At 40.1% G+C, this 22687-nt stretch overlaps 3 protein-coding genes across 4 annotated transcripts in view; 2 read left to right on the forward strand and 1 right to left on the reverse strand.

The window, feature by feature from the left end:
- Window positions 1-419: 419 nt before the first annotated feature.
- Window positions 420-900, forward strand: LOC120615008 (60S ribosomal protein L23a-like). The gene is given in 2 exon segments (XM_039878067.1): window positions 420-527; window positions 529-900. Coding segments are annotated over 2 exon segments (480 nt in total).
- A 4919-nt stretch (window positions 901-5819) lies between these two features.
- Window positions 5820-18361, reverse strand: PEG10 (paternally expressed 10). The gene is given in 3 exon segments (XM_039878066.1): window positions 5820-10984; window positions 10987-12152; window positions 18085-18361. Coding segments are annotated over 3 exon segments (2340 nt in total). The 5' UTR covers window positions 18090-18361; the 3' UTR covers window positions 5820-9815.
- A 114-nt stretch (window positions 18362-18475) lies between these two features.
- SGCE (sarcoglycan epsilon) overlaps window positions 18476-22687 on the forward strand; it is a 62910-nt gene continuing 58698 nt past the window's right edge. For both annotated transcript variants that reach the window (XM_039878068.1, XM_039878069.1), the window contains exon 1: window positions 18476-18690. In XM_039878068.1, the coding sequence (XP_039734002.1) occupies window positions 18582-18690 (109 nt within the window). In that variant the 5' untranslated portion in view covers window positions 18476-18581. The remainder of the gene's footprint in view (window positions 18691-22687) is intronic.

Consider the following 22687-nt stretch of genomic DNA (forward strand, 5'->3'; position numbering starts at 1 on the left):
CTCTACAATCTCTTTCAGAGGGTAGAAGCAGAAGGAATAATTCCTAACACACTTTATGAGGACAGCATTATCCTAATACCAGCATTACAAGAACACTACAGATGAATCTCTCTTGTGAACATAGGTGCAAAAAGCCTCAACATAATGTATAACATGAATTATACACCATGACCAAGTAGGATTTATCCCAGGTATGCAGGCCTAGTTCAACACTTGAAAATCAATTGATGTAATCCATCACATTGATAGGCTACAAAAGAAAAATCACATGATCATATTGATAAAAATAGAAAGTGCATTTGATAAACTCCAATATGAACTCATGACAAAAACTTTCAACAATATAGGATTAGGGGGGAACATCCTCAACTAGACGATAAAAAATATCTATAAAAGTCCTAGAATAGCTTTTTACGAAGATGGTGCCAGAAGGGAAGAAGGAAGTCCCTGCCCCTCCTAAAGCCGAAGCCAAAGTGAAGGCTTTGAAGGCAGAGAAAGCAGTGCTTAAAGGCATCCACAGCCACACAAAAAAAGAAGATACACACATGACCCACCTTCCAATGGCCCAAGACACTGCAGCTCCAAAGGCAACCCAAATATCCTCAGAAGAGCATATTTCCCCTCCATCGGAGAAACAAGCTTGACCACTATGCTGTCATCAAGTTCCCCCTGACTACTGGGTCAGTCATGAAGAAGATAGAAGACAACAATACGCTTGTGATCATTGTGGATGTCAAGGCCAATAAGCACCAGATCAAACAGGCTGTGAAGAAGCTCTGTGACATTGACATGGCCAAAGTCAACACCCCGATCGGGCCTGATGGAGATAAGAAGATATATTTTCGGCTGGCTCCCGGCTATGATGCTTTGGTTGTTGCTGACAAAATTGGGATCATCTAAACTGAATCCAGCTGGCTAATTCTAAATATAAAAATTTTTCACTGTATGTTTATGTGGATTTCTGTTTGGGCTGCGGGGAGGACATACTGTGATGTATACACACTATAAATAATGAAGTTTGGGCAAGAAAAAGAAAATCATAGAATAAAATATAGGGAGAAAGCTTTGTGACATTGGTCGTGGCAATAAATTTTTGGATAGCACAGGCAACAAAGGCATAAATAAACAAGGGGGATTATATCAAACCAACATGCTCTGCATGGTAAAGGAAACAATCAACAGTATGGAAAGGCAGCCTACCAAATGGGAGAAAAAAATTGCAAATCATGTATCTGATAAGGGGTTAATATCCAAAATATATAAAGAATCATATAACTCAATAGTAAAAATCAGTCTAATTTTAAAATGGGCAGAGGATCTGAATAGACATTTTTTTGCAGAAGACATACAGATGGCCAACAGTACGTGAAAAGATACTCAACATCACTAATCATCAGGGAAATGCAATCAAAACCACCATGAGCTATTACCTCACACCTATTAGAATGATTATCATAAAAAAAAGACAAGTGTTGGCTATGATGTGGAGAGAAGGGAGCCCTTGTGCACTGTTGATGGCGATGTAAATTAGTGCAGATACCGTGGAAAACAGGTTGGAGGTTCCTCAAAATGTTAAAAATAGCACTACTATATGAGTCAGCAATTCCACATCTGAGTATTTATCCAAAGGAAACAACAGTACCAACTCAAAAAGATATCAGCACCTCCATGTTCACTGCAGACATGTTTCCATGTCTTCACTATTGTAAATAAGTGTCCATTAATGGATGAATAAAGAAAATGTGGTACATATATACAATGGAATATTATTCAGCCATATAAAAGAAGAAAGTCTTGCCTTTTGTGACCATATAGATGGACCTCGAGGACATTATGCTAAGTGATATGTCAGACAGAAAAAGATACCATGGATCTCACTGACATGAGGAATCTTTTAAAAAAGAGAGAAAATAAAGAATGCACAGGTACAGAGAAGAGATTGGTGGTTACTAGAGATAAGGAGATGAGGGTGGGCAAAATGGGTGAAAGTAGTCAAAAGGAACAAATTTCCAGTTATAAAATATATAAGTATGGGCCGGGTATGTAATGTATAGCATGATGTCTGTAGTTTAAAATACTGAATTATTTCAAATAATAATATTTGAAAGTTGTCATCACAAGAAAAAAATGTTAGTATGTGTGCTGATTGAAGATTAACTAGATTTACTGTGGTTATCATATTTTATAATGACCTTGAGGACATTATATACTAAGTGATATAAGTCATACAGAATCATTATGTTGTATACCTGAAACTAATATGTTATATGTCAATTATATCTCAATTTTATTAAAAGATACACTTTAATTCACATCTAACTTCCTATGTTCATTCTCAAGTAGGTTCAAAAGAGAAGAGAGGTGATTAGTGAACACTCTTGCAAACCCAACGTTGGATTTAAGCACTTGGTTACAAAACTTAAATCTAGTTCTCGGAATTGGGCATTATTTCAGTGTTAGAATGACAGGGTAATTTGATACGCCAATTTTGTGATCCTAAAAGCTTGTAAAATACTATCACCCTACTGCGATTAATCTTAAGAACTGTAATCGGTGATAAAACTTTTAGTGGTACTCAGATGACTCAAAGTTATAAAAATGAGCAATACAGTCTTGAAATCGATTTAGGCCTAGATGATAGATATATATATGCTAACATCAGGTTGATGTAAATGAGATATAAATAATGTTGAAACCTCTTAGAAATAGAATAGAAAAAATGTTTTTATTGTATACAATGGCAACCTATTTCTTTCTTGGCTTATGATATGGACTCCCTGAAAAGAACGAGCCAATGACAGAAGTTGGTGACAGTTTAAATTCAGTGATTTTCTTATGTAAGTACTACAAAAGCCAGACACAAAACATAATTAATGATCTTCCAGAGGTTGCTCTCTTTTTAGTTATTGTCTTGGGTCAAATGTTATTCTGTAAATTACTTTGAGTTACCAGGAAGCAGGATCCCTAATGTACATGTGTCAACTATCTCTAGGGGCTACCTGCGAAAACGGTGTAGCAGATCTTATAAAACAAAACACACACTCCACATTACCCAGTAATCCCACTAGGGAGCTTTATTGTGTGCTAAAGGGGTTTCTTGGGAGGTTAATTTGGGAGCAAAGAACCACTTAGCCTTTGTCTCTTGTTGATCCTTTTGAATTCTCAAACACTAATAAAAATAAATAAACATTTAAGAAATTTATTGTATTCTAGAAAAAAGCTCAAAGTAAAAAATATGTTAAGAAAGATTCTTATCTGTACTTAATGTTGATGTTATAGTGCCTGCTCCCAAATAACTTGGGCCACCATGGTGCCTAAGAAAGTTGGGGTACCCTGCCTTGCTGGTGAATCATTGGGTGCTCATCCTTCAACTATGTTAGGTATCTCAGTGTAAAGTCGGTGCCCAGCATTGTGTTCCCCAACACCTCACTCAGTGTCTGGCACATTAAAATAAACCAGTAATTATTGAACACACACAAACACATGTATTCATTTAACCATCCATCCATTTAATTAATTAATTATGTATCCAGATTTTTCTCTATGTATATTCGAAGAAGCCAGAAAAAGAGTAAAAGGTAAGGATTGAGTATTTACTTATCTCTGAAACATCTTAAAAAATTATTAAGCACACATTTATTCATTTATCTATGTATCTATCCATCTATTTATTATTTAGCATTTATCTATCCAGATTTCTCTCTATATATATTCAAAGAAACCAGAAAAGGAGTAAAGGGTGAGAGTAAGGTATTTAATTTTTCCAGGAAAATATTAGGTGTTTGGGTTATCACATATTTTATGTGAATGTACCAAATATTTTCTTATTCTTGTTATGAATTTGAAACCATTGTCTTAGTTTTTTATGTTCTTTATGAATTCAAAACCATTGTCTTAGTTTTGATTGCTATTATTATTCCACAAATAATTTTGTTTACCCTCCCCCACCATTAAGTTCTTCTTTCTTCTTGTAGTTCTTGATCCAGAATTCATTAATGTATTTTTCGAGGTATGAATCAAAAGTGATTCTCTACACTAGTATTTTATTGCTCATATGTTTTTTTAAAATTCCGTATTTCCCCAATGTTGTGTTACTTATACAATTTATTCAAGAAAGGTAACTCAGAGCTCCAATCAGTGAAACATAGGCCTCTATCAAGATTGACCAATGAAGGTACATTTACGTGTTTTAACGTAGTGTAGTCCTCATTTTAAACAATTGTTTTGGTTAATAACCGGCCTCAACTACACTGGATTAGAGAGATTCTTTATACACAGACTTGATACCTCTTTGGGCAGCCACTTCTTTTGTAAAACCGATATGGATTTTTAACAAATGTTGCCATTGCTGTATACAATAAGTTTAATGTTCTGAACTAGCCTTGTGATCCAGCTGCATAATAATGTAATACAATCTTGAGACTCTGACATATTTTGTCTTATATGTGGTTATAGTGAGGCGGGGGGGAGGGTGTGTGTGTGTGTGTGTGTGTGTGTGTGTGTGAGAGGATGGGAGGAGCCTAGGTGTGAAAAAGAGGAATGAATAATTTCCTTTGAGCGATTTGATTACTAGCTTTATACGTCATGGTTTAAACAAGTAACCCTTCAAATAGGCATTTGTGTCCCCCTCCCAATTTCTCCAACTCCACCCACTACCCTGCACACCGTGGAAGTCTGTGAACTCTGGGCTGGATGGACAAATATTCAGGGTAGCCTGCTTTCAGGAAGAGGTGTTTTAAGTGGTGTGATTTTTTTATCATTATCATTTATCATAGTGTACATTTTTTATCATTTAGTCATCATCTTCTATATATCTGTCCCCAAAAGCCACTGTGTTTGTGACCACCACATCATATGAATCCAGCAACTCTTTGAAACTAGTACATCATTAAGAGTCCCCTTTTCAGGCTTTTTTTTTTCCCCCCCCCGGAAGGTATGGGGAGGAACTGGCAATGTTTTTTTTTCTCCAGTTTTATTAAGACCTAATTGACATACATCACTGTATATGTTTAAGGTGTACAGCATAATGGTTTGACATATATATTGTAAAATGATTACTGCTATTTAGTTCAGGTTTTCTGTATGCAACCTATTATTCTACAACTCTAATGTCATTGTTTTGAAATATGATGGACGAGTGCTTTATGAACATGTCACTTCTTTAGATGATTTTCATGATCACTCTGATACTATGTTAACTGGTATTAAAAACATCTGTATGTTAATTCCCCACATCACCACCTGACTTCATTTGGTACGTCTTCCTTTCGTCATGTTTTTACAATTTTTAATAAATCTCAAATATTATAATTAAAATTGATATTAAAAATAAATTTTTGCTAAAGATTTGCAGCTTAAAATTTTTTTATGTCATTACTTATATTAATTTTTTAAGTTTTGCATCTTAAAAAAGTTTATACAGCAATAGAATTGCTGTTAATTGTGACTATTTTACATGTTAAAGTTTTGCAACTGGAAAGTTTTAGTTATTTCTTGGAGTATTCTGAATAATAGATACTGGGTTGCTTGATTAATATATACTTTACACCCTCCACACTTCTGAACGTACCCCCAACTCGACCCTCCCACCTCTTCTTCCCATCCCACACCCATCCTCTGGACTCCCCCACCTTCCCTGTTACCCATCCTCCCCACTGCCTTGCCCTCCACACCTTCCCCTCATCTTCCCCCACCACTCCCACTCTGTCCACTCCCCACTCCCTATTCATTCCTCCCCACACCTCAACCTCAAGGCACCCTGCCCACTCTCCTACCCTGTTCCCTTGATACTGGTGGCCGCTGAAATGATCAGGACACAGTTTGCACTTAACCACTAAATCTTTATTAATTGAAATTATAACATCAATGCGGTATTAGTAAATTGAGAGATATATAAGGAGAATACAGCAATAAAATGGGGAAGGGTAGGGAGGTGGGAGAGGTAGGTAAGTGTAGGAGTAGGGAGAAGAGGTAGGGGTAAAGAGGAGGGCTACTGATGGGAGCAAGCGTTCTTATTCATCACTCTTGTATGAATTCCATGAATATTTACCATCCATCATTATCAACTTCATTCCAGTGACAATTTCTCAAAGGGTATCTATCCATCCTATAACTCTCTAAAAGCTTTGCTCACACTCTTAATCTCTGGAGTTAATACCCAGGGCAATGAACCTCTATTAAATTATCTATCTAATCACCTTTGAACTTTCTCCCATTAGGGTTTTATCCATGTCCAATTCGCCCTAAATAGGCTGATCTCCCTGCAGTTCCCTCCGAGTTTATTTGCAATCTTTAAGGGTAGCAATCACAGAGTAAAGGATCACAAGTACACGTGTCTACTTATAGAGATACCTAATACATAATCATGCTGTTTAACCCCACCCACTTATGATTACATAATAATCCCTCCTACCCTAAAATACTTATGATTATATATATCCCCTATTACTTAATTGATTACTTAAATGATTATGCAAAGAAATAAAAACAATATAATTTTCCACAGACCAATTCAATAGCATTCTACAATCTGAAACAACAAAGAACTTTCGGTCCCAAGATGAACATGTGTTGTTCCCACTGGACTCTTCACCTCTGCAGGTGGCCTGTCATTTCTGCCCAGGTCTTCCCAGCAATGTTCTCTGTTGCCAGTCTTGGAATTCGTTCTGATGTTAGATGTCTGTGGTAGATGACACCTGGATCAATTCAGAAGTCTAAGAGGTACCTGCAAACTTAAACAGAAATCCAGACTGCACTATATAGATGTGCCTCTCTTACTTTACGCACCTACCAGTTTACTGTGCTACCTCACATGATTTAATCAAACTAATTCTTCATTTTTCCAATATCTAATACAAATACCTCATTATTCAAACTAAACTGACCCTTCAGAAATGTACATAAACTTCTTCCATTTCAATATCCTAGCATGATGACCTTAGCTAGTTTTCTTCAGGCTTGCCTGACAACGGGAGCTCATATCTTCTTCTTCCTTGATTTTTAAATTCGCACTGCATATTTGAGCCAAAAGTCAATCAATTTTGCCAATTTGCTTCAAAGGGGTGACTATTGGCTTTAATAATTCTGATGTTGCTTTATTTATCTCCTTTATAGCTTTATTTTGCTCCCTTTCTAACTTCTTTGGATAGAGATTTAATTCCTTTGCTCTTTCCTTTCTTACAAATAAAGGAGTTTTTGTTGGAAAATGCCAAATAATTTGAAGTATCCAATTAACATAAATTTGATTGATAACAACAAAATAAATCAATTGAGTGAAAGGAAACTTAATAAAATTCTGATACTATAGAACAATATATTTGAGATTACTTATCCTTAAAACCTACATTTATAGATAGTATATATAGCAAGAGAGCATAGTACACACTGCCATACGTTTTTCAATAGCTTTACATAAACAGCCAAATGCATGTCAGAGACTTCCTCTGTGAGTTGCTAACCCACACCACCACACTCTTCCTGACTGTTGCTGTCAATGGCCAACATCTCCAGACTTTTGCTTGCGGTGATGGCAAATGTCCGTGTGCACATGCCAGGGCTGCAGACAACGACCCATTTCTAGGCCCTCTGTAGCTTGAAGATCAATTGACAACTGTAAATTTGACACAATACAACTTGAATTCAAATGTATGGAGGATGGATTGATATCTGAGGTAAACTGAAGTGACGCTTCAAAATAGTCCAGAAGCACAAATGCACCATTTTAAAAGTAATCACGTACTCTAAAACACATGAGTGACTGACAAGTTTTCTGTTTCCAATGAAAAAGAAAAAGAAAAAGAAACTTGTTTTGGATTAAATAGCCAATTAAGTATCTTTTTTGAATTTGTATCTTTTGTGTGCTTTTTAAAGGCCTAATCGATAAAACTGAAATTATATATGATATTAAAATAAAAGATTGAAGATGAACAAGATGAACTATTATACAAAACTCCAGTTCTGAGGAGCCTCTCATTCACAGTGTTGTAAGAGTTCACAGTAAAGAAATATTTTATACTAAGTTACTTATCAATTACCTTAACTCTAACACAATAAGAATTGGATAGTATTTTGTAATTCAATGGAAATAATTTTTGAGCAGTCACCACTTTACGACATTGCTAAGGACACAGCTAATCTACAGCTAAAACATGTTAAGTATTTAAACATGCAAGTATAAGGGTGGATGGTAGTGAACATGTGAAAGATGATATTGATGAAAAATGGAACTTCACCGTTAGACTCCTCTTCCTGATAGGCAACCATGTTGTTTTCTACTGCTTAAACTGTGTTTTGGCAATTGGAGACCATGTGTTGAAACACATTCTTTGAAGCCTGCCTCTCTCTTCTCCATGTATGGCAGGCAGTAAAATGGAGTCTCAGCAATCAGGCGGATAGGATGACACAAATCCTGCAACAGGGTTAATGGCAACAGTAAAGAATTAAACAAAAAGAGAGAGGTTAGACAAACAGTTCAAGGTAGTAGCAAGGGACCAGGCTAAAGGAAGTCAGGCAGTCCCAGGTTAGCACAAAGTACCCAGGAGACATCAGCTGATGTCACTGGATTGAATCATCTGAGTTGCTTTCTGAGGCCTTTCATTCACTGACAGCTGGATCTGAAGCTCACTAAAGAAGTCCATATCCTCCAGACAGCGTCCAGTGCCCCAATTTCTCTTCTTCAAAGACATCCCTCCCAGGCATAGAAGCGTGGGTGTGAATACTAAAATCATTTCCCCTCTCTGAGCATCCTGATGTTACAGTTTAGTGAGGGGACTGATGATGAAAATGCCCATATGCATACGGAGGCAGAGACGTGGATAGATGTTCCCAAGACTTCCGGTCTTATTCTTCCAGCCAAATAACAACACTCATGAACATTCTTTCTAAAACGAGTTGGAAACGTAACTCAGAGTCCCTTTTTAAAGAATTGGGTACAAGATTTCAGAGTCCTTTTGATTTGCTGCTCATTAGCCCTCAGATAAAATTGAGAGGTGGTTACATTTTACAAACATCCAACACACCTGGAGCCACCAACAGTCTCTGGTTACCAGCTTAACATTTCGAAAGAAGCCATTGCTGGCATGATGATGGTAAGGTGTTGTGAAAAAGCCAGAGTTCTTGGGTACATGTGATTTGCACCAGGATGTGAAGGCACACTCAACATGCAAGAGTCCGTCTGAGAGGGCACTTCCTTCTCAGGCCTGAGGTGTTTCTGTTGCAGGAATTTTGCCTGCTCCTGGGAGAACCGGTCAAGTTGCTGCTCCTTGAGAATTAACAGAACCATGAAAAGTATGAAGATGATGAAGTTTCTAAGGGTGCAGCAAAAAGATCACGGAAGCCGTTTCACACTGCACCAATAATTGTGGCTTCCTTAATAAGGCCTCGGTCCTCCAATGATGTAAAGAGAGTACCGAAACTTGCAAGAAAAGTCATGTCCTCCTCCTCCTTGTCTCCCCCTCCACAAAGAAATCAGCATTTCCTGTGTTTGCATCAGCTTCTCTGTAAATGTTAGTTGAGGTTTCCAGGATTCACTGGGAAGTAAACTTAGGAAATTTAGTTAGATTGACAATCGAGGTGGAAAACTGAGAGATAATTTGTTGGTGAATATTCTGTTGCTCCCAGAAAATGGTGAGCTTTTGGTGCTTTTAGGATGTGCGCCAGTCCAGGGTTGCCCTGACCTTCTCTAGCCTTTCAGAGAGGACCGCCTCAGGTTGGCCGTTGGCCTGAAGATGCAGGAGCTCAACTTAGCACACAGTCACTGATTGAGAAGCTGAACAGGAATAAAACGAGGGCAGAGATCCTGAGGGACATGACAGCATTTACATGGTGCTGTAGGATGGCGGTGGTGGCGGCGGCGGCGGTGGTGGCGGCGGCTGCGGAGGTGGATACTGGGGGACCGGAGGCTGGCGGTACCAATGTGGATTCCAGGTGATCATCACAGGGACATAGAGCGAGCGTCCATGTCCATCTCGTCCCACTGGGTACCAGGCGAATCCGACTGGGTAGGTCGGGTACGTGGCATATGTGGGGTATGTTTGGTATCCAGGCATTTGAGGTACGTATTCAGTGTACGACGCCAGGTGAGCTTGGTCATCCAAATTTGGAATAGAGAGTCGAGGGTACTGATTCTGGATGGTGAAACTGTTGGGAGCTCGGCAGTCGTAAGAAACTTGTAGTTTCCACCCCCTTTTCACTTGGAGAACTTGAGCTCCGTTAGGTGCGATTGTTGGAGTAATTAGCCCATCTTTCACATTTCTGGCCACAAAATCCCGCAGAGCTGCCATTTCAGGTTCAGACAGTGAGTACACGTGTCCACTGGGAATGCTGTGTGCTCCAGGTATCATTTCTATGTTAGGGTCCACCACGCGATTATCTGGGTAGACGTTTTCATCTACTGGAGTGTACACATTCTGGACATAGTAATACCTCACCGGTTGGTAAACTCTGTATCCGTCGACTGGGTAGTAAAAAGACGGCTGTGCTGGTGGTGGGAGAGTTGGCGGTATTGGAGAATACATCCGGCAGTGGTATCGGCAGTATTCAGAATCAAAGACGATTGAGCGGGTGCTCCAGGTGATGTTGGGATCATGTGTGCTCAGCCAGCGAACCCCTAAGACGATGGGGAAGAATGGAGACTGAGTCACATCAAATGACAGCACTTCGCGGTGATCTCCCAAGTCGACGACCAGGTCATGCGTCTCATGGACAACTGGGCCTGATGCTATGGGACGTCCATCAATCGCCTCTACCAGTATTGGCCAGTCCTTGACCCTTAGAGGAATTGCATTCTGGGCAACGTATTCATGATCAATGAAGTTGCCAGAGGCACCAGAATCAATCATGGCTCGGACGAACAGGGTGTGTCTGCCCGGAAGATGAACCTGGAGCATTACTTGCAAGTGAGATGAAGCATCATCTGGTGGGGACCTTATTATTTCTGGCCCGGTCGCTGAAGGTCCCTCTACAGCGGGGCCGGGGAGTTTCCCGCCGGCGAAGCCTTTGAGGCCTTGGCAGGACAGTTGTCGGCGTAGTGGCCTCCGTTTCCACAGTAGAGGCAGAGGTTCAGCTTTCTGCGTCTTTCTTTTTCTTCCTGGGTCAGGCGCATGCGGGCGCCTCCCACAGGCTCAGTAGGATCCACCTGGTGGTGGCCGATGTGAGGCAACACCAGAGCACGTGGTGGGGAGCGTGGCTTGCGTGCTGCCGCTGCCCTGGCCAGCCTTCTCTCGATGTGGATGCACTGACCAATCAGTGCGGACAGTGACTTGGGGGCTTCGACGCGTGAGAGCTCCGCCTGAATGTGGTCACTGAGGCCCTCGTAGTACTGGTCAATCAGCGCAGGCTCGTTCCAATCCAGGTCCTGGGCAATCATCTGGAAAGCGTTGGAATAGTCGATGACTGACCCCATGCCTTGGCGCAGACGTCTGATCTTGCGTTTGGCAGCCTCTCGCCTCTGAGGGTCTTCAAAGACATGCTTCATCTCAGTCATGAAGGCTGGGTAGTTGTGCATCAGGTAGTGGGCTCGCTCCAGCTTTGCAGAGGCCCAGCGGGCAGCACGGCCGGTCATCATGCTTGTCACGAAGCAGACGCGGACACGATCGGCTGAGAAATCTCTGGTGCTCCTTTCCATGAAGAGCTGGCACTGGGATATGAAAGGAACCAGCATGTCTGGGTTGCCGTCAAACTTCTCAGGAAGGTCTTCAGGGCACTCTTCCTCTATGAGAATGGGTGGGGGAGCAGCGGCTGCAGCACCGCGGAGCTCGAGGTCATCCTCGTCATCCTGGGGGGTGGGCTCCACTTGCTCACGAAGGTTGCAGTTCTCCTCGGTGAGCTTCTGCACCTGGTTCTGCAGGTTGTTGTTCTCCTCCGACTGCCTCATGACTTTCTCTCTGAGGTTGTTGATCTCTTCGGAGAGATCGTCCCGCCGGTGTTCAGCCAGGTTGGGAATGTACTGGCCCCTGGGGCCGCTGTGAGAGGAGGAGGAAGAGGGAGCGTTGGGGGGAGGAGGAGGAGGAGGAGGAGGGCAGTCGGGCCCCAGGGTGAGAGCTGGGGTGGGAGGGGACCTCCCAAATGTAGCTTCACTCCTGTGAGGATGAAGGCCTGGATCCTGGCCTCCTCTTCCACTCTTTCTTCTTTTTGTTTTCAAAAGCTTTTTGTTTCTGTAAATGAAGATAAAAGCATAAATTAAACACATTCAATTTAAAAAGTACAATATAAAGATTTTATCATTAAAGTGTATACTAAAGTACTTTAAATACCTGAGTATTTAAAGTAGCTCTATGGTCTATTTGCTTACATTAATAATTAAAAACCCTGCAAAGAGACAATAGATAAGAAAAAGCACCCTACTTTTGATGTCCAAGTCACCCTTTCCTCCTCAAAATCACCTGTTTATTATGATTTAACAATATACAACTGTATTAACAGCACGAACTATAAAAGAATGCCGAGATCCTCCAAACAAGTAGTTTTGTATCCAGAGAATAGAGCAAGAAACTTTCAAGGCAAAGATGACTATCAAACAAATTACATAAAATAAAGCCAAAATGATTAACTGTTATTAGAAAAGTTGTTTTTTGAATAATAGATAATATTCCATCCAATAGGGAACACCCCCCCCACCAAAAAAAAAAAAAAAAGAAAGAAAGGGGGAATTAAAATCACAATGCCTGTATTTATCAGCCCTGAGGGCAGGGGCATTCAGCCAACCCTACCTCCCTGGTCCACCACTACAGACAATTGCCACAAAACCCACGGGACTGTCTAAATTACGTCTCTGACCACAATTTGATTTCCCAAAGAGAACTCCCTATGAGACAGAAATGGCACTGAGCAGCAACATGGGTACATCAATTTTCCTCCTTATTATGCAAGCACTCAACAAACATTAGTTGCTACCTCCTAGGAGGAGCTGGGCTATAACATGTGACATTGGAAGAAGCCCAGTAATAGTACACCTCAAACTTATAATAAAGATTTAATTCAATAATGCAGGTGAAGCACATAGTGAATGCTCAGTAACTATTAGTAGACATTAATAAGAAACCAGAAAGTTAACTTTCTGTGTAAAGAGGATGGTTTTAAAACAGGGAGGGGCTGGGCTGCAACTATGGCAACCTAGGCACGCATTTCCCACCTAAAGATATTATTTTTTTTAAATACTGTGCTGGTGAAACAAATCCAGGGCCTTATTTGACTTGCAGGTTACCAATGTACAATCCCTGCTTTTAAACAAGATTTGTCAGTGCAGCCCCACCTGAAAGTTTGTAACTTAGAGTGGGATAGGGCTGAACTCAAATAGTGGGGGGTAGTGGGGTGGGGGAACAGGAAAGAGGGGATTAAATGTCCTAATTATGGGTATGGTGACAATAAATCACATATACAATAAGTCATCACACAGTGATGATATATTTCCTGAATATAGGTTTAAATGTATTTAGAGTAATTTAATTATTTTGACTTTTCAATGATTTTTTTTTAAATGAGCATCAAATTCTCGCTTTTGGAATTCTAGGAAACTACTAAAAAGTTTAGAACCATAATATATAAAGCAGGTAGCCTGCCTATTCAGTAAATTTTAATTTGGCAGTCCTGGCTACCTGACTGACCCATAAAGGCAAAAATGGATACAAGTTAATTACATAAAATAAAATCACAAAGATAAACATAGATTATTCAGAGAAGTTAGATGAAAAATAAACTTCAGCCTTTAGCTTCTTTCCTAAGACCCCTCCCTAATCCTTTAGGACCCTCCCCTGCCCCAACTCCACCACAAACAGCCACTCTCCCTATGCCCTGTGCTGTTGGTGTGGCCTCCCCAAAGAGTCCTTAAGGAACAGATTTACTGTGCCATTTTAATAGTTTTCACTTGCTATTTGATTATTTAATAGCTTAAGCTACCAAAACAATGAATAATTGACTTTCAATATTCAAGTTTAGAAGTTAGAAGATGTAATTAACGCATCATAGTCCGACATTCAGTTTTATTTCCAACTCAAAGACAATTACATTAGTGACACTCAGAATATAAGTTCACAACATAATGCGTTATTTATTAAACTTTTAATAAATTAAATTAAGAGTTTTAATATCCCATTAAAAAACTAATAAACACAGGTCAAATGACTCAGGTGCCACTTGCCATGTAGACATTAATACTTTCAAAACTTAGAATTAAGTTTTAATGTCCTATTAAAAAACACCTAATAAGCACAGGTCAGGTGACTTAGGTGCCACTTCTGTCATCTAAACCTTAAAACTTTTGAAACTTAGACAACTTCTGAAAAGGCATTTACTGAATGGTCTGGCACAGCCTGACCCAGGTCAGGAAAGTTAACAACCTACATGTCAATCACAGTCACTGGGGTGGGCTTTATTGACGCCTAGGTCTGACAGTTTTAAAGTCTGCAAAACACAATGATAGATCAGAAACAATAACACATTAGGAAATCAGCAATCACTGAATTGTTTATGGAAACAGAAGATCTACACAAGGATTTAAAATTCAAATGCTTTTAGTACACAGGAAGTTAATATAAAAGTGAGAAGAGATTGGAGTTAATAGGGAGGGGTTGCAAGTATATAATTTGGAGATGCATGCTCTTCTCTCCAAGGACATTCTTTTAATTCTTTAGAACATTTTAATCCAGTGCTGGTCAGACAAAGTCGGGGCCTTATTTGGCCTGCAAGGTCACCAGTTTGAGACCTCTGACCTTTATTAATATCAGGCCTCAGGTCTCCATCCCCAGAGATAGTAATTTTGGGGTGAGACTCTAAGTCCTAAAAGAGATAAATGCCCAGAGACAAATATTACTAAAAGTGATAGAGTAGTGAGCAGTCAGGTTAACAATCAGTTTAAGTTTTAAAACATTTAAACAGTAACTGTAGTACCAGTTAACAAGAAAAGAGGAGCATTGTGACTGGATTTGAATTACAGAACTATGGCTCCTTAAATGCCCCCTTAGCAGGAGCTCAATGGGGGTGTGAGTGTGTGTTGGGGAGGTGTGTCGAGGCCCCATTCCTAAAACTTGAAAGGATACACAGTTCCAAGCCACCTGGAACACCATCTTTACATATGAAAAATGGTTCAGTGTTAGTCTATTTAGGAATTACATACATACATCTGATTAATCTTTGGCTCTTCAGGATGATCTCTAAAAATTTCTATTTCCCAAATACACTAAAGAGTAATAGTAGCCAAAAACTTCTGTACATTAAACATCCCATTAGGAAATGACACTTCATTAAGCAACTTAATTGTTTTACATTTTCGAATGTCCAAATTTCTTTTTGAGTACTAAGTGTACTATTTGTGAAATGCAAATTAATTAATTTGCATGTTTTCACTATTATTGTTTTGAACCTCTTTAAAATGCAGATACAAAATTTCCAAGTAGAAGGGGTCAGGGTGGCAAAGTGGATAAAAGGGAACTGGGGACTTACTGAAAGCTGTAATTATAAGCACATGTTATCCATAGATTGTATACTTGTATATTTTTGGGAACCAAGGCCCCAAACCCCCTTAACAAAGTCCTGGCTCCTGGTTTATAATATATGGAACTAGGTTTTAAAATTTCTTCATTTAGTTAGAAATATAAACATGGTACATCTGACTGGCAGTAAAGTATAAATTTGTTTTATATATTTAATAATGCCAGTTAAAACTTTCCATCTATCTCATAATGTAACTACTTTACGTTACATTATACGGACTTTAAATATGACAATTACGTACCATGAAATAATCCACTTGCCCCAAATTTAAATCATTAGCTTTTATTTTTAAAAAAGCTAATTATTTTGACTATTTTAAATTAATTTAGTTGTTTTATAATGACAGTTTATATTATTAGAGTTTTAAAATGCATGCTTTAAAAAAAATACTGTTAAATGTGATAGATAAAGGTGAGCAATGCCTTGGACTGGACAGCGAAGCACCATAGGAAAGAACCAGGAGCAAGAAATTAGAAAAAACCTGCAAACACAAAGAAAAGCATTGAACAATTTACTCTGGTCATTTAACTCATATTTAATGAATGCCTACCATGTGCCAGGCACAATTAATAAATATGTAGGCAATATAGCCAGGGTTAATCGCCTAGAGTTCCAAGAAAAAAAATCCAGCTTCATAGGCACGCAGATAAACATCTCATTTTCTCTCAGGGTCCAAGTCAGCAGCACTAATAATCCATTTAAAACTCCTATAAAACAGTTCAAGTTGTTCTTTATTTTGTATCCAATTCAAGTAGGTCCCACCACAAAGGTACAGAAGTGTCTCAAAAAACAAAAACAAAACAAAACAAACAAGCAAAAAACCCCAAAACCAAACCTTAAGTGTAAAAGCATTTAAAACATTTTATCATTTGTTGTAAGGACACTTAGCTGGATTGTCTTTAAAGGAGCCAGCCATGACAGCCTAGAAGCACGCTTTATGACTATCAGGAGTTTAAACTGTGGGATGTTACTTAACGTATGCAAAGCACTTTAAAGAAGCGCTTATAAATTCCAGGTATAATTACTATTTTTGTTAATTGTTCTTTATTATTCTTATATTTATTAGACACTCGTGGATAAAAAAAGCAAAACCGGCGCAGAAACCGCAGGAAGGTGGGGCCGTGCAGACAGGCAGTGAAAGTGCGCAGGCGCAGAGGTGAGCTTGATGGGAGGGGCTGGAGGCGCACACTGCGCAGGCGCAAGCTAGCTGGTAGGGGGAGGTGGGGCCACAGACAAACTCAGGAGGCTGGCTCAAGGAGGGGCCAAGCTTGGAGAGGCGGGGCCTGGGGGAGGCCCCTCAGAGGGGGCAGGCTGAGAGAGCCGGGGTGTGCGGGAGCCCCCTCAGAGGAGGTGGGCTCAGGGAGAGGCGGGGCCTGGAGAGGCAGGGTCTAGAAGGCGCGCTCTGGGAAGGCGCGCTGCAGAGTAGGCGCGCTCTAAGTAGGCGCTGGGAGGCGCTAAGTCCGCTTTGAGCGGATTCTGCAGAGTAGGCGCGCTAGAATGGGCGAGGCGGGTCCCAGACTGGCTGCAAACCTCTCCCAGGATTCCCCCCTCCCCATATCCCTCCCACCCGCCTCCAAAAGCCAGATTCATTTCATGCAACGAGAGCAATTGCCCGCCATCCAATCTGCTCTCCAATACTAAGTAAACCAACAGTTTCCACAAACTGTTGCTGGATGCCAGTTCGCGCCACCACTACAACTACACCGCAACTTCAATCAACCCACTCAGCCACCACGAAAAGATTCCCTTTTAACACTCAAGTCAGGGCCCCTCCACTCCACTGCTATAGCAGGAATACTGTGGCCAGAATGTTAAATACCGATTTTTTACTCGGGGCTCCATTTTGTCTCATAAAATGCAGAGAACCGTCCTGCAGAAAACTGGGAGCCATTCCAAAAGGTGTGTTAAAGACAAAGGGTGGGGTCCACGTCTAAGAAAGCAAGAGTATCTTACTCTGTAGCTCATATTCCTCTAGAGCTGGTTTCTTTGTAGCGCGAAAACTGTGCAGCTTGGATACCTCTGCAGCTGTTATTACTTTGTAGTGTATTTCAGGGTATAAATTGTTCTGCAGCTCATGTACCTCTGCAGTTCCTGTGCCTTGTAGCGCAATGAAGCGCTGTTGTAGTACTAACCATATTTTTGTAGCGTTATTCTTCCACACCTCTTTATAGCGCATTTAAAGCGCAAGTCAGCCTGCAGCTCATATATCGCAGCAATTCATACTGGTTCGTAGCGCATTAAAGTGCCTGTCAGTCTATAGCGCAATTGAAGCACCCATCAGTCTGTAGCGCATTTGAAGCGCTTATCAGTCTGTAGCGCATGAAGCGCCAATTAGTTTGTAGCGCGTATCACTTTGTAGCTCATCTCCATCTGCAGCTCATGTCTGTCCGCAGCTCATGTCTGTCTACAACTCGTATCTGGACTTAGGTCCTGGAGATCAAAGCCCTAAAGGCTTGGTTTCTCTACTCTGTTTTGGGGTACAGCCAGTGAAGGCGTGACAAGTTTTGCGTGGAGACATTCAGAGGCGTTACTTCGTCTCCCGCAGCTCCCGATAAGAATGGGGAATAAACGTGATCTTAAAAAAAAAAAAGTCCTCACCGCATACTCACCACGCGTGGACTCCTCTGCGAAGACAGGAAGGACGGGGTCCCACACCTGTGCCAGGCGTGGGTTCCGCTGGGTGCTCCGCAGCCCGGAGTGGCTCCGGCCGCGAGCCCGCTCAGCGGACCTTTCGCGAGGCTCGGTGGACCCTCTCCGCTGTTCTCTCAGGTCGCAGTCAGGATTCTTCGACACACACCAACCGAAGTTGTAGCGCGTGTACCGGGATCGCAGACTAGGAGCCTTATATAGGCTGAACTGAGAGGGGGCGCCAAATCCCAGCGTGCTCCAAGGCGTGGGTTAGGGGGCGAGGGGAGTGGGGGCTGAGGATGGGGATGGGGCGGGGGCGATGGCCATGCTACACTGGCCCGCCGCTAGAGGGAGTACGGGATTAAGGAGGGGGTGCAGGATGCTGATGCTGAGTTGGCCAAGCTGGGAGGAAAGAAGAAAGAGAGGGGAGGGGAGAATCGAGGACAGCCGGCCTAGCCAGGCCAAGAATGCAATTGCCCCGGTGGTGGGAGCTGGGCGACCCTTGTGCTTGGACAAGACTGGGTTGGGGGGCACGGAAGATGAGCCCCGCAACCATTGGCACCTTCTTGCTGACAGGTTAGTGACCAGCGCGCGACAGGAGGTCCCAGGGCCAACAGGCCGACGCCTTCCCATCCCCCGCCAGGTTTTGGGTACTCGGGTGCATTTTATGGGCGTCATTCTCTCTTGCTGCCGGGGTCCCCACTGCACCCCTCTTCCAGGACGCCCCGCACCCCATCTCCGGGCCCTGTTCGTTGCTCCGGAGGCTTGACCCCTGGCCTTTTCTTTTTTTCTCTGCGCCCCCGCGGGCCCCTCCCTGCCCAGAGAGCGCTGAAATTCCATCTCCAATTTCCATTCCCCGCTACCACCACCCATTTCCAGCCCTCTGGTGGACCTCTCCCGATCCCTGCAGCAAAGAGCTGGGGGTCGTAGTTCATTTTTTTCTGGAGGGGTCCGTTACCCCGCGAATGGGGCTCTGCAGCCTCGGCCCGGAGGCGAGCCATAGGAAATGGGTGTCAAGCTGCGGCCCCCTCCACACAAACACATCTTTTTTTTTTTTCTTGAATTGGATCGGGAGAGAACACGCAAATGCATTTGAAACATCTGATTTCCCCCTCTTACTAAGCGCATTTCTCGGCGTAGGAAATCTCGTTTTTCTTAGGTTTTCAGGATCAGGGAAGCAGAGTCATAAAATGCTGGAGCTAAACTAGCGTTCACGTTAGGGGTAACCCCGACCGGGGGCCAGAGACGCTACAAACGTGACCATTTGCCCCACCAAGGGCACTATTTCGAGAAAGCAAAAACAATTAAAAACAGCTGTGGATGCCTCTAATGTTCTCGGCGGCCTTCAGAGTCTCGCAAGCACAGCCTTTTGGTGGTGATTACGAGGTTTTTGGAGAGACCTAGTTCTCCCTGCTACGTTAGATTTTTGTAAATCTTGTATTGTGAATGAATATATTTAGTCACGGCAACCACACGTTTAATACTTTCAAGAGTGTTGCCGAGATTCGGCTTCATATATTTGTGTCTACCTCTATGTATAAACATTTTACGTTACAGAAACTTACAATGAGTTATGAGTTACAAGACTCATAAAATATTGATGAGGAAGAATGCTTAAAAAAAAAAGTCTTAATACAGATCTTCCTTTTAAACGCCTCAAAGTGAGAAAACGGACGATCGATTATCTGAGTAAAAAGTTTAAGTTAAAATGAAAAACCAAATTGTCTACAGCTGAGTGAAGTTCCTGAAACACCAAGGAGACACACTTGTATGTGAAGGATAAAACTGAGCATATTTTAGTAACATTGGTACAGATTATTTTATATGTAGACGATAAATAAGAATTTGACCCATTATAGACGACAAGGTGACAAGGATCATACTTAAAGCGAAACTTTCTAAGAGTAAAAACTATTACTTTTGCTGAGATTTTACTTTTTTATCAGAAATAAAATGTTGACCATGAGATATATATAGGAGTGGAAGGTATTTTCCCAGTAAGTTGGAGGAACACGATTATACTTTTTAGAAGAACTCTTTAATCTTTAGAACGTGCATCCTTTTCTGCAAGATATAATAATATCAGGATTTCTTAGGTTTGCCAGAGTACTGTTGTCACGGCTGCGGGACTGTCAAATTCTTAGCTCTTATTTAAATCCAGAAAAGTTACTTCACCTAGTTGTTAACTCATAGATATCCTTTTCTAAAAAGTGAGATTAAAAACCAGCATAGATGGAAGGGAAAAATTAGTTTAAAAATTTATCTCAAGACTTTTAAAGTATGAACAAGTTTGAACCGATTTGATTTTTTTATTTCAAAATGTTATAGGATATTTTTTTTGTTAAAAAAAGCTTTAGTATTATTTTTATCATAATAAGAGTAATTTCTATTGTACAAAATTCAGGGGAGAAAACTGCAGAAAACTGGAAAAAAATCAAGAAGAAAATCAAGATCACCTGTAACCTCTTTATTCTAAGATAACCCCAAGAAACGTTATGGAATTCACTTTTTCAGACTTCCTCTATGCCTATCTATGTGCCTAACTAATATATATTTTTCATAGTGATGTAAATGTGTAATTTCTAAAAATTAAAAATGGGCGTAAATTTTTCTTCACTATTTTTTTCCAAGGAGCCTTAACTGTCAAATAGTATTACATTTTCAGAGACTTTTTAAAAAGGAAATAATATTCATTTTTCTAAAATTGAAAATTTAAATGACCATTAGTACATATATACTTAAAAGCAGAGAACTGAAGATTTTGTCTGATCTCACTATTCTAACATACACATAGTTGTCATTTTGGTATATTTCCCTGTGGTTTTTATTCCCCTACATATAAAATAATTTTTACTTTGCCTTAGAAATAGAATTTTCTATGAAAAAAAAACATTAGTAGATTAGTAATTTTGATAGACCTTACTTAAAACAACAAAACTATTAAAAATGAAAACAAAATACAAGGTTAATAGACAGTACTTTAGATAACATTTTTGTGTTATCTAAAGCAACAAAACAACATTAAAAACCACCCCCCAAAAATTAATAATTTTAAATAATTTTTTGACATTTAATATTATAAGTGAATTTTGGATTTCCTCGGATATTTGTTCCCAGTGTTGACTATTTCTTACCCATTTTGTACAAGATTACATGTAAAGCAAAAAGAGTTGCTAATGTGCATTATCTGTTATATCAAATAGTAAATGGGCATTGTTTTGGACATTTTAATCCATCTTAATGAGAATTTGCTGTGGATCTATGAAGCTGTGGATTTACCACCTATATTTAACTTCTCAAGTAGTGAGAAAATTCTATTTCAAAACAAAGTGGGATTTTCACATGTCAGATATTAACTAGACTTTCTATTTGGACATTTTACCTATTTTATGACAATTTGCTATTTATCTCTAAAGCTGTTGATTTCATGTATTTAGCTTAATTTCTATGATGGTGGGAAAATTATATTTCAAAATAAAGTGGAATTTTCATTTGTTAAATGATCATTGGACTTTCTAGTTGGACATTTTATCTATTTTAAATGACAGTTTGCTATGGATCTGTGAACCTGCATACCTTTGGCTTAACTTTTATTATGATGGAGGATATTTATTTCTAAGCAAAGCAAAATTTTCAGTAGTCAGATATTAACTGTACTTAGTATTTGATCATTTTATCCACTTACTATAAGAGTTTGCCATAAATCTAAAAGCTTCATATATTTAGCTTCTGGTATGCTGGACAAATTGTTTTCTGAGCAAAGTGGAATTTTCACTTGTCTCTGATGAATAAAACCCGTGAGAGACAACCTCAAAGAAATAAAGATAACATGTATAAAGTTTCTAACACTGGTTTTCCACTGATGAAAACCATGATCTAACCAAAATGCTGAAACAGAGAAGAAACCCTGACATGTTAAAAAAAATTCTCAATCAAATTTTCAAATTGCTTGGAATTCTAATAAGTATAACATTTGTAGATCACACTCCTCCAAAATAGCTAGCCACTTTGTTTCTTTTTCGTTTTTACTAACTGACCACCCTTATTCTATCTGACCCCATAAAACTTACCCTCAGTTCTAAACACCAAAGTGCAAATTATATTGCTGATTCTACTCTCAGTGTAAACAGGACTCTAGATAAATAGATGATATATGGGTTTATCATATATCATCCACTAGAGATTCTTGGACTGGAGCTCTGTTTTAGTACAGAACTTCACAGAAATATTAACATGATGATTTTGTTTTTCTTTCCATCCTTTCCGACCTCTCTAGCAAAGACAGAGAGACAGACGTGACAGACAGACGCACGCACAACACACACACAAAAAACATCAGCTCTTTTTGTAAACTTAAGGATCCAGTTTTCTAGTCTGCTATCTCCTTGATATCCAGAAATATTAAGCCAAAAGCAGCAATGGAAATTTTTTTAAAAAGCTGGTTTTTCTAAGAATCAACAAGTCTTTTCAAATGACTATTTTTCTGATGGGGTTTTCAGGTTGGTAGGATCAGGTGAAGTCTCAGTGCTCTTTAAGCTCTTTTCACATGAACTGCCTCCAAGCAAAATTTTCT

The sequence above is a fragment of the Pteropus medius genome, unplaced genomic scaffold (genome assembly GCF_902729225.1).
Source record: "Pteropus medius unplaced genomic scaffold, Ma_sr-lr_union100, whole genome shotgun sequence".
Classification (NCBI taxonomy): Eukaryota; Metazoa; Chordata; class Mammalia; order Chiroptera; family Pteropodidae; genus Pteropus; species Pteropus medius.